A 14,869-nucleotide genomic window follows, 5' to 3' on the forward strand; every position below is an offset into this window, starting at 1 on the left:
GAGAAAAGTACCCTTTCCAGGCACACACCACCATGCTGAAACAAGGTCTCAAACTCTCATCACTGCTGAATGCTGGATCAAGAGTCAATTCCCGTTTCTGCCGCAGCATCCTGGTTACTAAATACAAAGTTGCGTGTCTCTGCTATTCTGCTTTCCATTCCGCAGGACCTACTTATCTTTCTGACCTTATCAGCGTTTACACTCCCACAAGAAATCTCCGCTCTTCCTCTGACTGTTACCTTTTGAAACTTCCTCATGTCAATACAAGAACCTATGGTGAACGTTCTTTCTTCTTTGCTGCTCCTCACATCTGGAACAACCTTCCGCATCATATCCGTGCATCTGATTCTGTTTCTGCTTTTCGCTCATCACTAAAGACTCATCTTTTTAAAACCTATCTATAAGTACTCTCAGCTTCCTTTTCTCCAACACCACCCATGTCAGCTCACTTTGGATGTATGTAGAGTGTGAGAGTGTGAGTGGGGTTAGGGGTTTTTGAGAAAGAGTGGTCATGGATGTTTTATGTTACTTGTAATATTTATCTTTGATGTAAAGCGCCCTGAGTGAGAAAGGGAGCTATATAAAAGTACATTATTACTATTACTATTATTACTTTTGGCATTGTCAAAAGGAATGTTGTATGATACATATTTATTGATAGGGGCAGTACTGCAGTCAGTAGCTCAGCTCCAAATAATTGTGATCTGGACTGCTGCCATGGGAAGACAGTTGGCATCATGCTGGAACTTTAAGGGCGAGTTCAGTTAAAGTGGTGGGGAATGAAGATGCTGACATGGAATGCTTCCATAGCTAGCATTCACTGTCTTGAGTTCATGGGTTGGGCATTTTGTATCAACGTTCAAGTGTGGCATTTGCTTTTGTGGTTAGTGGTTTGGCATTTTGTGTGAATTTTCAGTTGAAGGGTTTGCTTTTGTGGTCAGTTTGGATTTACTCAACATGTGGTTCATTTTGTGATGATTGCAAAACTGTTATGGCCTTTCAATGAAAGATGTTATTTTTTCATGGCAGTCAAATAATAAATGCCTGAAGGCCTTTATATCTGTGACAATCACTGGAAAAATGATGACTTCATGGTCATGACTTATTAATAATAGCTCGTGATGATGAAAGTTGGCCATCTTTCTTTGTCATAACCTGAAGACATCGTCCTGACTGGATAAGTTGTGCACTTTTGAATTACTTGCTTCAAAGTTGAACATGTTTATCAGTTCATGCACTCTGTCAGTTGAGTTGTGACATGGGTTAATTTGAGCACATTATTTTGTCAGCTCTGTTCCTCTTCTGATACTTGTCAGCTTTGCATCCCTTTGTCAGAACAAAGCCTTCTGTCAGCGTTCTTTCTCTTTTCATGGCCTGTCTTGAACCAACTCCCTATCCAGATCAGGAACTCCTCTTCCACTTCATTCAAGTCTTCCTTGAAAACCCACTTTTTTCTCTGAGGGAGAAGGAAACTGAGTGGAGGTGGAGGCAACAGTACCATTGGTGGTCCTGCCCATCTTCAATCTGTGGTTGGGAGAAGGGTGTTCTTACAGGGTGTGCTTGCAATGGAGATGGGATGTATGAATTGGAACCATATGTAGGTTTGGTTTTTAACAAATAAATCCTTTCATATATCACATATTATATATCACATACGATACCAAACAATACAGATTCTAATATCACTTCAAGTGGAAAGACGTTAAACTGAAGACAACAACAATACAGATATACTTTGTCAAGAGTCCTGATTGTTTTGAGCTGTGTAGTTAATATTTGATACAAAATTCAGAAACTTCCCAAATGAATTGATAATGTCAAGCTTTGCAGTTCTGGCTGGCTTGCAAATGAAAGAGGAAGGAAAAGCATAAGGAGACCGACTTATTTCAGATGGTGCCTCTGCAGATACCTGTACATCTCATTTTCATGACACTATCAGTACAGCTTACCAATACCTGCATCATTCAGTAGTGTCATTCAATGACAGTGCAGATCATTACTGGTAAAAAGATCAATTGCAACAGATTCTTTGGATAACTGCTGACTGGGTGACTTGCTGAAGAGCTTTTCAAAATAAAAATCAATTATACTGTTTCAAATCTCCTTTGAGAGGGTCTGGATTTTGAGTAAAAAAACAACAACAAAAACCAACAACAAAAAACAAAGTGGTGGGGATTTAACATACCTGGACACAAAATGTGTGCATGTGTGTGCGTTGTGTGTGTGTATCTGTGAGAGAGAGGAAAAAAGTGAGAGTAATGAACACTAGCCTTCTAATTAGAAAGCTGGAGCACAAAGGTATAACAGTAACCTTCACATGGTTCACCTTTACCTGTTTACTTTATTTTTATTAAGGTATCAGAAGATATATGTACATAATATCAATGGACTTAATGCAGTATATGTGGTCCTACTGAACTGTGGCATGTGTGTTTTGGCTTGTCATTTCATGCTGCCTGGGTCATGTGGCCTATCATTTCTCCAACCACTCTGAAGCTCATGGAGAGTAAAATTGTATTGTCTTTGTAAATAATGTTGTTACCACATTCTGTTGACCTGGATTTTAATTATGTTTTCGCTTTTTTTGTTGTGCAAGTCAGACTATGCTTTGAATAGCAGTACTCTGGAAACTTGTGTTCAAACATATACAGAATCAATCAGCAAAACAGAAATACAAACCCATCTTCAAGTATATTGTAATTTTAATCACTTTTTGCAGATTTTTTTTTGTTTTGTTCTGACATGAGAAATGCACATGGTGAACAACGATAGAGATGGAACAAAGAGAGAGATGAGCGAGATGTTTGCTGCAGGAAATGTCTTTTCAACACCGTCAAAAATAGAAAACTTTCAGTTGTAATAAATACATTACTAGTACACCTGAATATACACTGCACAACTTAGTTTGTCCAGTCCAATCTGCTTTGTACAATCATCAGTATGGCAAAAAAAAAAAAAAAAAAAAAAAAAAAAAAAAATCAGAAACTTGTAAAATGAATTTCAACCATTAAAGAATGAACCGTGAAGGAACAGATAAAATTCAATTCCCTTTCTCTCTCCTCTCTCTCACACACTACCAGACAACAGCGAGAGTGAATACAGGCATTTCCCATCCATCTGTCGCAGCCAGTCGCTCCCACAACAGAACTCTGCCCCCGAGAAATGAAGACGTGAACAGTAACACGGGAGTCCCAAGGGCTCCACACTCAACAGGCCAGCAGAAAGAGATGAGGGCTCAGTGGTGTCCGTATGCAGCTATGTACACACCGACCGCAGGAAAGAGCAACAACAATCAGCACACTAACAACAACCAGCTTCTACAACACAAAGTCGGGGTCGTCATCACTATCAGCGTCACTACCATCCATGCGCTTCCGCTTTTTCCGCTTCTTTTTGGGCTGCACGGGTTTAGGGGTGGAGGATTGCATGAGGAGTTTGGGAGTCCGATTGCGGTTGTGGTGTGGGGTGGTGCGCTCTCTTTTGTGGTAGTAGTAGGGAAGCTTGGCCTTGGGGGTGCTGTTGACCACAGAGTTGACTCCCTTCTCCTGTGAACACACAGCACCAGGTTGACACAGGCACACACAGGCTGCTGACTTCTGACTGATCAAGGATCCAGGTCAGGAGGGGAGAGAGGCAGGGAAAAAGGGAGAATAGAGAGTGTAGTTGAAGGGAGGGGTAGGGGAAAGAAGAGAGAGAGGGAGAAGCAGTGCCATCCAAAGAGGACAATATTATCTACATCCAAAAGACAAGACATAAAAAATCTTTGAAAAATGATAACAAATCAAACGTTAACAATCAAAGTATCCTGTCAACACCAACACACAATCACCCATGGTATCTAGAACCTGGCTTAAAACCAAGGGCCATGTCTGGAATGTCACACGCATTACACATTAAAGAACACATGAAGTCTAACCAAACACTGTTGGTACCCAATACACCAATGACTACACTTAGGGAGCAATCTACGCTCAAATTTGTACTTCAATCAAGCTGTGGACAAACACACTCAGGTTCACACACTTGTGCATGTTTTCTCTCTCTCTCTCTCTCTCTCACACACACACACTGGTAATAATGAAAGATGTTAGCTAACAAGCCAGACAGTCGATTAGTTAAAGCACTGAACTTAAAACCTAAGGGTCTTGGGTTCAAATCCTGTGTCTGGTGGATCGTTGGTGGAATTTTTCCCAATCCCCCAAGTTAACACATATGCAAACCTAATAGTGCCTGAATCCCCTCTGTGTGTAACCAAATGCAAAACATCAAGCATGCATGTTAAGGATCCCATCATCCATGTCAATGTTCTGTGGGTTAAAGAAATACAAACACAGCCAGCATGCACACCCCAAAAAATACAGAGTATGGCTTCCCAATCGACAGGGTAGAAATAGCCCAAGTATGTGTAATTAAAATAGCCATGCATGCGAAGGCCCCCATATGGGGCTGCAGGAAAAGAAGAAGAAAAAAAAAAGCGCCACTCACCATGCCATCAACACCATCGCCCACACTGCCGTCAGGGGCTGGCACTCCATCCACCATGATGGCGCCACGCTCAGCGTCCCCACCATCCCCATCGTGACCTGGAGACTTCCGGACAGGGGTGGCCGCTCCTGTGCTGCGCTGCTCGTCGCCACTGTCGTCGTCATCCGTTGGGTCGATGCTCATCATCAGGTCACGGAACTGAAAGGGGGAAAAAGAAAGGAAAAGAAATGAGTGACAACGCTGTTTCCATAATGTCTTTCTTGACACTCAGCCTGTTTGGACAAATCTATGATAGCCAGTTGTGTTTGACAATGACCATCAGAACAGCAGAGGAAGCAACTGCTGTCCCAACTATCTGGGCTAGAATTTGATTATCGTGGAGAGCTTCTTGCCCAAGTTACATCCTCACTCTCTCGACCAAGAGGGTTTTAGGGCAGTCAGCGTTGGGGTGGTTCCAAAAGGCCAACTAGCCCCCAAGGTTGCAGCACTTTTGTCTCCTAGTATGAGAGTCACAGTCCTTCACAAAAGACTAACTGTAAATATTCCTTCTCCACTGATAACACAGATCTCACTTTGCTGTTGGCCCAACTGTAAACTAATGTCAATCTATGATAAAAGCTGAGTGTTGGGACTTGACTGGACCAATACATGGGTGGGAGTGACTGTACTTTTGTGATACTGGAACACTCAGTCATACATATGTCCATACTCTGCTTTATGGAGAGGAATAGGGAAGAGGGTCAAGAAGCCTCTAGGTGAGGAAGGAATGAAGGGAGAAAAGAGAGAGAGCGGGCTATTCACCTCCAGATATTCATCCACAATCTTCTGTCGCTTTTCTTCCTCCTCAAGGTCCGAGTCGTGCACGGCTCTCAGCTGGTCCAGCGTGTGCTGGGGCGTGAAGCGCACAATGTTTTTCCTGTTCAGCGGCTTGTCAAACACCTTGGCTGCCTCTGTTGGGGAGTATCGATGTATCTTGCTGCAAGGCACACACACACACAGGGAGAGATCAGCACAGTCCTCTGGAAAACTATCTGGTTGGGAATTAAAAAACAAAGTTGAGCGATATCTCCCCCACCATTCTTGGGCTGCTTACAGTCCAAACAGTAAGCCATTACTGCACCCTGTACAACTTAGTAATGGAAGTACTGCACACAGTGTGACAAGAGAAATCATCTCCTGCATGGCCTGCTTTTCCATTTCTCACATCCTATCAACAGCAGTTTCTGACACTGACTGTGACGAGCATTTCATGAAAACTGCCACAAATGGTCGATCTTCAACAGATTACATTCACACCCTTTTCTTTTCAGAAAAAGCACTGCCCAGATTCAGTGTATCAATAATATTGTGAAACCCCCACGCTATGTACCACCTACCTCAGAATAAGTCCTTGGTATCAATACATACCATGTAACAATGAGAGGAACATTAGTGCTGGCTTCAATACACACCACACAACAACGTGAGGAAAGCTAGTTCTATTTATAAACACACACTTTGCCAACAATGTATGGGAAGCTGAGGGAGGAGGTGTTTACCTGTCTGTCAAGCCGTACATGTCCTTGAGGTGCTGTTTTAACACCAACAGCAGAATACAGCCTTGAGACTGCTGCATCACGTCTTGAAGAGGACTGATGTCGTCTGGTAACCGAGCTGCAAAAAAGACGCACAGTCATGACAATAAGATTATGTTCACAATTTACATGGACAAGGATGCAAACAACTCCAACATCCACAAACTTCAAAACTTTGAGGTGGAAAAAAAAATTACAGCCATTCATTTTTCCGTCATGGATAAACTTGTTTATCAACTTCATGTGATGCAAACATTTCAATCATACCTGAAAATCAGTGATTTGGACTGTCTGACGTCTATATTAATATATCAGTTTTTAACAATAAGAACTGATTCACCTTTGAAATTTAGGTACACACAGATCTGCATGGAAATAAATACTGAAATGCATACATAATCATTTACCTTTCTCACCTAAGCACAATTTGGCCCAAGGGCCTTTCAGCATCAAGCACTTTCTGTCTGGAATTCTCTTCTCCGTCACTTACTAATGCTGTCCTCTTTGAAAACAAAAGTGAAAACCTACCTCTTTAAACAGGCCTTTGAATGTGATGAAGCATAGTTAATTGTCTGCATTCCTCCTCCTACCCACCCCACAAATGTGCGCTTGTGTTGGCATGTTTTGTCTTGTGTGTGTGTGTGTGTGTGTGTGTGTGACTGTTCATATCTGCAATTTGTAGTACTGACTTAGTGTATATATACATATATGTGTGTTGTTTTTTCATGTGCAGAGGTATGTTATTATGTACTCGTGCATATGTATTGTTTCATGTGAAGCGCTTAGAGCCCATTATATGGGGAGTTTGCACCATAAAAGTACTATCTATTATCATTCTTATTAAATGTAAGACAGAGAGAGAGAGAGAGAGAGAGAGAGAGAGAGAAGGTTAGTGTTGGAGGGTGGGGTTTGCATTTAATATCCTGTAAAGCAAAGGAACAAGTAAAAGTTTTGCATTTTGATCTTCTGTGACTACCTATCAGGTGCACCACTTAAAGTCTTAACTCCCGAGAGCAAGGTTTCGGTTGCGCATGCGCACTAGAGCCTATCCATAAAAGGGAAAGGGGCGGAGTTTATCTATAAAAAGCGCGAGCACGTGTCCGGTAGAAATGTAAACATGTGGGAGGTGAAAGCAAAACAAAGACCGACTCACTGTTAGCGGCGAAAGATATCCGTGTACTCCTGCCACACAATGTGGTTGTTTACGGTTGCCAACGTCGAGGGGCTGTCTGCATGCTTTCCAATTCTCACCGGACAGTACCACGTGCTGGTGCTATTTTTATCTGACAGACACGTCTAGCGCAAACACAAACGGCTCTAGCTCCGCCCCTTTTCTCTGCATTCAAATTTTGTATTACGTGTAGCTGACACATTTTGTACTTTCCAAAGTCAATTCAGGTCTAGATTGGAAGCTGCTAGGCAAATCTCGCTCTCTGCCATAAATGAAGCCAAACCGTAGCTTTATTAGGCTTTTATTTTGAATAAACCTTTACCGACGTTACAGTGTCAGACTCTGGTGAGAAACTGGCTTGATTCAAATCGCCCGCCATTTATAGTCCGGTTCAGGCTTTAAGGCAAAGCACAGAAGGATGACAAGAAGAAAGACTGGGACTCACTGATCAGAGATTCTGGATCGTCATCGTCGTCATCTTCTGCTGCCAGTTTCTGTTTTTGTTCGTCTGTGAGAGCTTCCAGGTGAGTGCCGTTCTGCTCCCCATGGTTTCTGGGAACCAGGTTCTGGAAAACAACAGGTTGCTGTCACTGTCACCTCTGAAAACATCAACCAGGTTCCACTACACCAAAGTACTGCATTCAGTACATCAAGCCTGGCAGACCTAACAGCAAATCCTTCCCCCCCCTCCCCTGCAAGTTTAATTAAATACACTTTCTTTGACCCACTGGCGCAGACTCCAGAAGGGGTCTGATTTCTGTCCTGCACAAAATACTACTCCAAGTAGCCTCCGCTTACTTTGTAGCTACTGCTTTGTAGCTATTAAACATCTGTTGTTTTTTTTTTTTAAAAAATTTGCAAATTGCTCATATTCATATCAATGTGGAATCGAAAACCGACATGAAACCTTCATTTCTGAACTATTACATACAGTTGTATCAAGGACATGTGTATGAAAGAGGAGAGAGGACAGCAAGACAACCCCCAAGACAGACCTCTTTGAAAGACTGCATGAGGTTGGACCCGGCCACAGACACGATGATGTCGATCTGGTGGATGACAAACAGTGGCTCGTCCTGCACCTGGAAGGGGAAGAAGGCCAGGTTGTCCGCCACGTACACCTGTTCCCCCATCGTGATTTTCTGCAACTGAACACCAACCACACACATCAACGGGCGTTCAGTCAACTGCTGTATATCTCCTAGCTCAAAGTCTGGATGAACTACCTTCCCAATCAAAACTATAAAAGAAAAGAATCAAAACAAGTATTACAGTATTAAATAAAAAAAGTCTAATTATTACTGAAAAAAGTGGTACAGGATTTTACATGAATTCCAAAAAAAACACACAAACCTTATTCATCCCTATACCTTTTGAGTATACTAACAATGTGTATGATACGCAATGTGGAGTGTTGGCCTTGAGATAATGTGTCCACCTAGGAAGTGAGAGAATGAGTGTACTGGTTCCAATCCCATAGTCGCCAGTAGCCAGTATTTTATCCCCCTCCACTACACCTTGAGTGGTGGTCTGGATGCTAGTCATTCAGATGAGACGATCAACCGAGGTCCCATGTGCAGCATGCGTTTAGCGCAGGTAAAAGAATCCATGGCAATGAAAGGGATGTCCCTGGCAAAATTCTGTAGAAAAAAAATCCACTTTGATAGGAAAACAAATAAAACTGCACACATAAAAAATACCAAAAAAAAAAGGGGTAGAGCTCTTGGTGAAGTGACGCGCTCACCCTGGGGACAGCAGCCTGAATTTCACACAGAGAAATCTGTTGTGACAAAAAGAGTAATACAATACAGTACAATGATCACAAAGCAGGGAGTCAACAGTACCACTTACCCCTGTGTCATCAAAGAGGTTCAGCAGGGAGTCAACAGTACCACTTACCCCTGTGTCATCAAAGAGGTTCAGCAGGGAGTCAACAGTACCACTTACCCCTGTGTCATCAAAGAGGTTCAGCAGGGAGGTCAGCAGGCCTCGCCGATGGGAGCGGTTGGAGCGCAGCACAGAATACAGAAAGCCGTTGAAGGCCTGGAACTGACCCTCCTCCGTCTGGCGGAAGCCCCGGATGGGCTCCAGGGGGTTGTTCCTGTTCAACACTTGCTGCAGGCGGAACGAGTTCTTGATACCTTGCAGAGCTTTCATCTGGACACAACAGCAAAGGAATACACTCTGGTATTTCTGCCTGAACTTCACTGTGCACTGCTCGTTCAAATCATACTAATGGAGGTATGTATCACGCTTTCAAAACATCCAAATGAAGAAGTAATGTATCACGCTTTCAAATCACACAAATGAAGAAGTAATGTACCACGTTTTCAAATCATACAAATGAAGAAGTAATGTATCACACTTTCAAATCATACACATGAAGAAGTAATGTATCACACTTTCAAATCATACACATGAAGAAGTAATGTATCACGTTTTCAAATCATACACATGAAGAAGTAATGTATCACGTTTTCAAATCATACACATGAAGAAGTAATGTATCACGCTTTCAAATCATACAAACGAAGAAGTAATGTATCACGCTTTCAAATCATATAAATGAAGAGGTAATGTACTACTGTTTCAAATGATACAAATGAATAAGTAACATACTTTTCAATGTCTGAACAACTGCTTGCAGTATTCATTTGGGCAAGATATGGATATGGAAGGTCTTATACGAAGGGAAATCATTTTCACAGAATCTGTATCTTAATTCAGTGTTAACAGCTGCAATGCAATTGTTCAAGCTGTAATCTCCCTACAGATCCCCCCCCCCACCCCCCCTCCTCCAACAACACTGAAGCAGGTACCACAAAATCCAAAGATGACAGCTTTTTTCTTCAAGCACTTGAGATACATAGGTAACAGGACAAATCCTGCGCTTTAAAAGTGAATACGAGAAGCCAGAAGAATGGTTTACAAAGTGTTCATGAAGTGGCCAGAACCAGAAAGAGATCGCAAGCCAGGGTCTTGCAAACAACCTGAGCTTCCTCCAGACAGTGTAGCTAAGACGTCTTTCTGGAGCTGTGAGAAATGTGGACATCTTGGTTATTGCACCATGGCAACACTATAATGTGGATAGCTTCAATCTAATGGATTAATGCAAGCATTTCAAAAGCACAATTTTGATTTGAAGGTGTTATGGATGGACAACAGTTTTTGTGCCAGAAACAGTACAGCAGCATAGGGAGTCACAGGAGAGGGGTGTGGAGGGGTGAGACACACACACACACACACACCACAGAATAAATAATCCACAGAGGGAAGGACAACTCACATGTGTGAAACCTGGGTACTTCTTTTCTATCTCCTCCAACTGCTGGTCTGCCTTGATGCGAACCACATTCTCTGGATCAGTGCTCATACAGATCAGGTAAGGCATACACTGAAACAGAAACACATACCCTGTAAGACACAGTAAAACACATGTGCTTAGCAGCTATGACATGTACATACCCTGTAAGACACAGTAAAACACATGTGCTTAGCAGCTATGACATGTACATACCCTTAAGACACCACAAAACACATGTGCTTAGCAGCTATGACATGTACATACCCTGTAAGACACAGTAAAACACATGTGCTTAGCAGCTATGACATGTACATACCCTGTAAGACACAATAAAACACATGTGCTTAGCAGCTATGACATGTACATACCCTGTAAGACACAGTAAAACACATGTGCTTAGCAGCTATGACATGTACATACCCTGTAAGACACAGTAAAACACATGTGCTTAGCAGCTATGACATGTACATACCCTGTAAGACACAATAAAACACATGTGCTTAGCAGCTATGACATGTACATACCCTGTAAGACACAATAAAACACATGTGCTTAGCAGCTATGACATGTACATAAACAACACACAGACTGAAACTGAAACTAAACGCAGATAAGATATACAAGATACACAGTGAATCATGTATTCAGATTGAGGAGTTCTTACTTGTAGCCCCACACCCAAAAGCAGAGATGATATATATATATATATATCTAAAAAAAGACAAAAAAAAAAGACATGGTACAAAACACTGTAAAATCCTTTTGCTTGTCTGTCGATTCTAGAGTGTAGAAAATTCCTGAAAAAACAAAAAAACATAAGCAGAAGGTAAGCGCCCAGTCTGTCAAGTGGATTCCCCTACCATCTTACTGACTAATGTGCTTTTTGAACTCCAGCTGGTGATGTGTACAGGTGTGTTTGCTTGTGTGGCTGTGTGTGCACAAGCCTTTTTAGCATGATGCACTTAATGCATTCTTTAAAAAAAAAAAAGAAGAAAAAAAAAAAGAGCAAAGTCATTAGCTCCCTGCCCGGGAGAAGTGAAGAGCATCACTCTGCATCATCATCATTACCAAACAGGAAACAAACTTCACTGTGGGTACAACCCACAGCACACGTCACACAATGTCACCACAGACACACTGTGCACTGACCTGGACGGGATGGACGAGGCCCTGACGTAGGATAAGCTGTACAACGTTGAGAGCCGTGATTCGCACCTGACAGTGGTCGTGGTAAAAGGCCTCCAGCACCTGCTTCAGGTACAGCTGCACCACTGTGCTGGCCATGCTGTGGACACCAAAGCGCACCATGTTTATCGAAAGATTGGTACAGTCATACCACTTTACTTGGCCATGTGGACACCAGCACACACCAGGTTAAACACACGTTAGTTAAAGCTGCACCAGTGAGCTGGCTATGCCATGGACACCAACACACATGTTTATCACACATTAATCAGGTACTGTTGCACTACTGTGCTGCCTATGCTGTGGACACCCAACACACCATATTTATCATAACTGGGTGCTGATGCACCACTGTGCTGGCCATACTGTGGACACCAATACACCAAGTTCATCATAACTGGGTACTGCTGCACCACTGTGCTGGCCATGCTGTGGACACCAATACACCAAGTTCATCATAACTGGGTGCTGCTGCACCACTGTGCTGGCCATACTGTGGACACCAATACACCACGTTCATCATAACTGGGTGCTGCTGCACCACTGTGCTGCCTATGCTGTGGACACCAACACACCATATTTATCATAACTGGGTGCTGATGCACCACTGTGCTGGCCATGCTGTGGACACCAACACACCATATTTATCATAACTGGGTGCTGATGCACCACTGTGCTGGCCATACTGTGGACACCAATACACCACGTTCATCATAACTGGGTACTGATGCACCACTGTGCTGGCCATGCTGTGGACACCAACACACCATATTTATCATAACTGGGTGCTGATGCACCACTGTGCTGGCCATACTGTGGACACCAATACACCAAGTTCATCATAACTGGGTGCTGATGCACCAGTGTACTGGTCATGCTGTGGACAAGTACTCACAAAAGGGGAGGTTACCTACTTCCGGGAGGTTATCGGCCGTAGCCACTTTTGTTTTCTCCGCATAGGTGGATAGTAGTTTGCACAGGACAGGAATGTCAGACCCCTGCCGGAGTCTGCACTAGTGGGTCACGGTTAAGTGTGTGTAATTAAAAAAGATTTTGAAATGCAATTCACAACTTACTCAGACCAACACAGTATTTGACCATGACCACATACACCTGAAAGTAGAAGTACTCTGCTGATTTTATTATGAGCATTTTCAGGCTGCTGAATCATTTTCTGCAGGAGCAAGAGAGTGAGAAAGAGAGAAGGAAGAGATAAACACAATGTGGAGACCACTTCTGTAACAGACACATCTACAGTGATCTGTCATCTGCATGCCTGTCTTCAAAATAGCACAACACTAAAGTCTTATAAAATAACAAACATGTCTGAAGGCAAGACTTAAAACAAAAACTATCATGTGCATAGGAAAGCAAAGTATGTGATCCAAGTGTGCTTTCACAGCTGTGAGATTAGTTGTACTTACCCTGATTGCACATCTCCCATTTCCTTCAAGTCTTCTTGCTTCGCATGTTTCTTCCCTGAAACACAAACAATTCTATATATATCAGCTGTCATTAACCGATGCTCACCATTACACAGCAGAAGACAAACAGTAAACAATAAGATCTGATTTGGCACAGCAATGTTCCCCCCAAGACCATTGGAAACTGGCCCAGATCAACAACTATAATTTTCTTTTCTTTCCTTTCTCATATTTGTGTGCTGCAACTCACATGTTCACATATATCTTTGAGTGGGCTTTCACATGTATGGCCATTTTTACCCCAACATGTAGGACGCCATACTCTATATCTGAGGATTGCGTGCTGGTAAGTTCTTATTTCCATATACCACTGAACGCTGACATGGATTAAGGGACCTTTAATTATGCATCTGATCCTCTGCATGAGTATACTCATGAAAGGTGATTCAGGTGCTAGCAAGCCTGCACATCTCCTGACATGGGAGAGGAATAAATTCTCCACCGTTAGCCCACCAGGTAAGGTGACTCAGACTCTGGAAAATCTGATTCAAAGTGTTCTGCATTTACCACCTGTTGTGCCTGTCAGTGAAAACTCTCCCACCACCCATTCCACAGACAGATCCCTTCAGTCTTCCCATTCTTCCAACAAGCCCCACGTGCACTCACACTCTGCGTCTGACTTGGCCATGGAGATTTCCTCCTCCACCAGGTACAGCTGCAGGTTCTTCAGCACCTGACACCTCAGCTTGATGGGGGCGTTGTCGTTGGTCAGGAAGTCGTGGTACATCTCCTTCACCAGTTTGCCCAGCATGTACTCATAGTGCCGACACAGGAAGAACCCTACAATGACACACCACACATCTCCTTCACCAGTTTGCCCAGCATGTACTCATAGTGCCGACACAGGAAGAACCCTACAATGACACACCACACATCTCCTTCACCAGTTTGCCCAGCATGTACTCATAGTGCCGACACAGGAAGAACCCTACAATGACACACCACACATCTCCTTCACCAGTTTGCCCAGCATGTACTCATAGTGCCGACACAGGAAGAACCCTACAATGACACACCACACATCTTCATCATAATGGCAAATACACTGTATTAATGTGTGCTTGGTCAGTTAACAGTCTGCACTATTTTCTTGTTAGGAGATACATATAAATATACCCCCACTCCCCCTCTTAAATAATGCAGTGTGTGTGGTGTGGTGTTGTGCTGCATATAAACATTTTAACAGACAACCAGTGACTGTTCACACCACCAGACAGGAAAAGGAAAGCAGAAAAGGAAGGAGACTGACCGAGAGCAGTGAGGGCCTTGTGCTGCACGTCCTCCTCCTCATGGTGAATGAAGTAGTACAGCACGTCGAACACCTTCTGCCGCACACACACCTGCCAACAACACACAGTCACCTTACAGAACACCTTCTGTCGCACACACACCTGCCAACAACACACAGTCACCTTACAGAACACCTTCTGCCGCACACACACCTGCCAACAACACAGTCACCTTACAGAACACCTTCTGTCGCACACACACCTGCCAACAACACACAGTCACCTTACAGAACACCTTCTGTCGCACACACACCTGCCAACAACACAGTCACCTTACAGAACACCTTCTGTCGCACACACACCTGCCAACAACACACAGTCACCTTACAGAACACCTTCTGCCGCACACACACCTGCCAACAACACACAGTCACCTT

General features: G+C 43.2%; 1 protein-coding gene across 3 annotated transcripts in view; it reads right to left on the bottom strand.

The window, feature by feature from the left end:
• Positions 1-2,951: 2,951 nt before the first annotated feature.
• LOC143280203 (nipped-B-like protein A) overlaps positions 2,952-14,869 on the bottom strand; it is a 58,979-nt gene continuing 47,061 nt past the window's right edge. For all 3 annotated transcript variants that reach the window (XM_076584822.1, XM_076584819.1, XM_076584821.1), the window contains 12 exons: positions 14,453-14,543; positions 13,810-13,983; positions 13,144-13,198; positions 11,684-11,819; positions 10,517-10,624; positions 9,178-9,387; positions 8,226-8,378; positions 7,676-7,796; positions 6,024-6,138; positions 5,287-5,461; positions 4,486-4,683; positions 2,952-3,545 (listed from right to left, as the gene is read on the bottom strand). In XM_076584822.1, coding sequence (XP_076440937.1) covers positions 3,318-3,545; positions 4,486-4,683; positions 5,287-5,461; positions 6,024-6,138; positions 7,676-7,796; positions 8,226-8,378; positions 9,178-9,387; positions 10,517-10,624; positions 11,684-11,819; positions 13,144-13,198; positions 13,810-13,983; positions 14,453-14,543 — 1,764 coding nt within the window. In that variant the 3' untranslated portion in view covers positions 2,952-3,317. The remainder of the gene's footprint in view (positions 3,546-4,485; positions 4,684-5,286; positions 5,462-6,023; positions 6,139-7,675; positions 7,797-8,225; positions 8,379-9,177; positions 9,388-10,516; positions 10,625-11,683; positions 11,820-13,143; positions 13,199-13,809; positions 13,984-14,452; positions 14,544-14,869) is intronic.

Source organism: Babylonia areolata, chromosome 3 (genome assembly GCF_041734735.1).
Source record: "Babylonia areolata isolate BAREFJ2019XMU chromosome 3, ASM4173473v1, whole genome shotgun sequence".
NCBI lineage: Eukaryota > Metazoa > Mollusca > Gastropoda > Neogastropoda > Buccinidae > Babylonia > Babylonia areolata.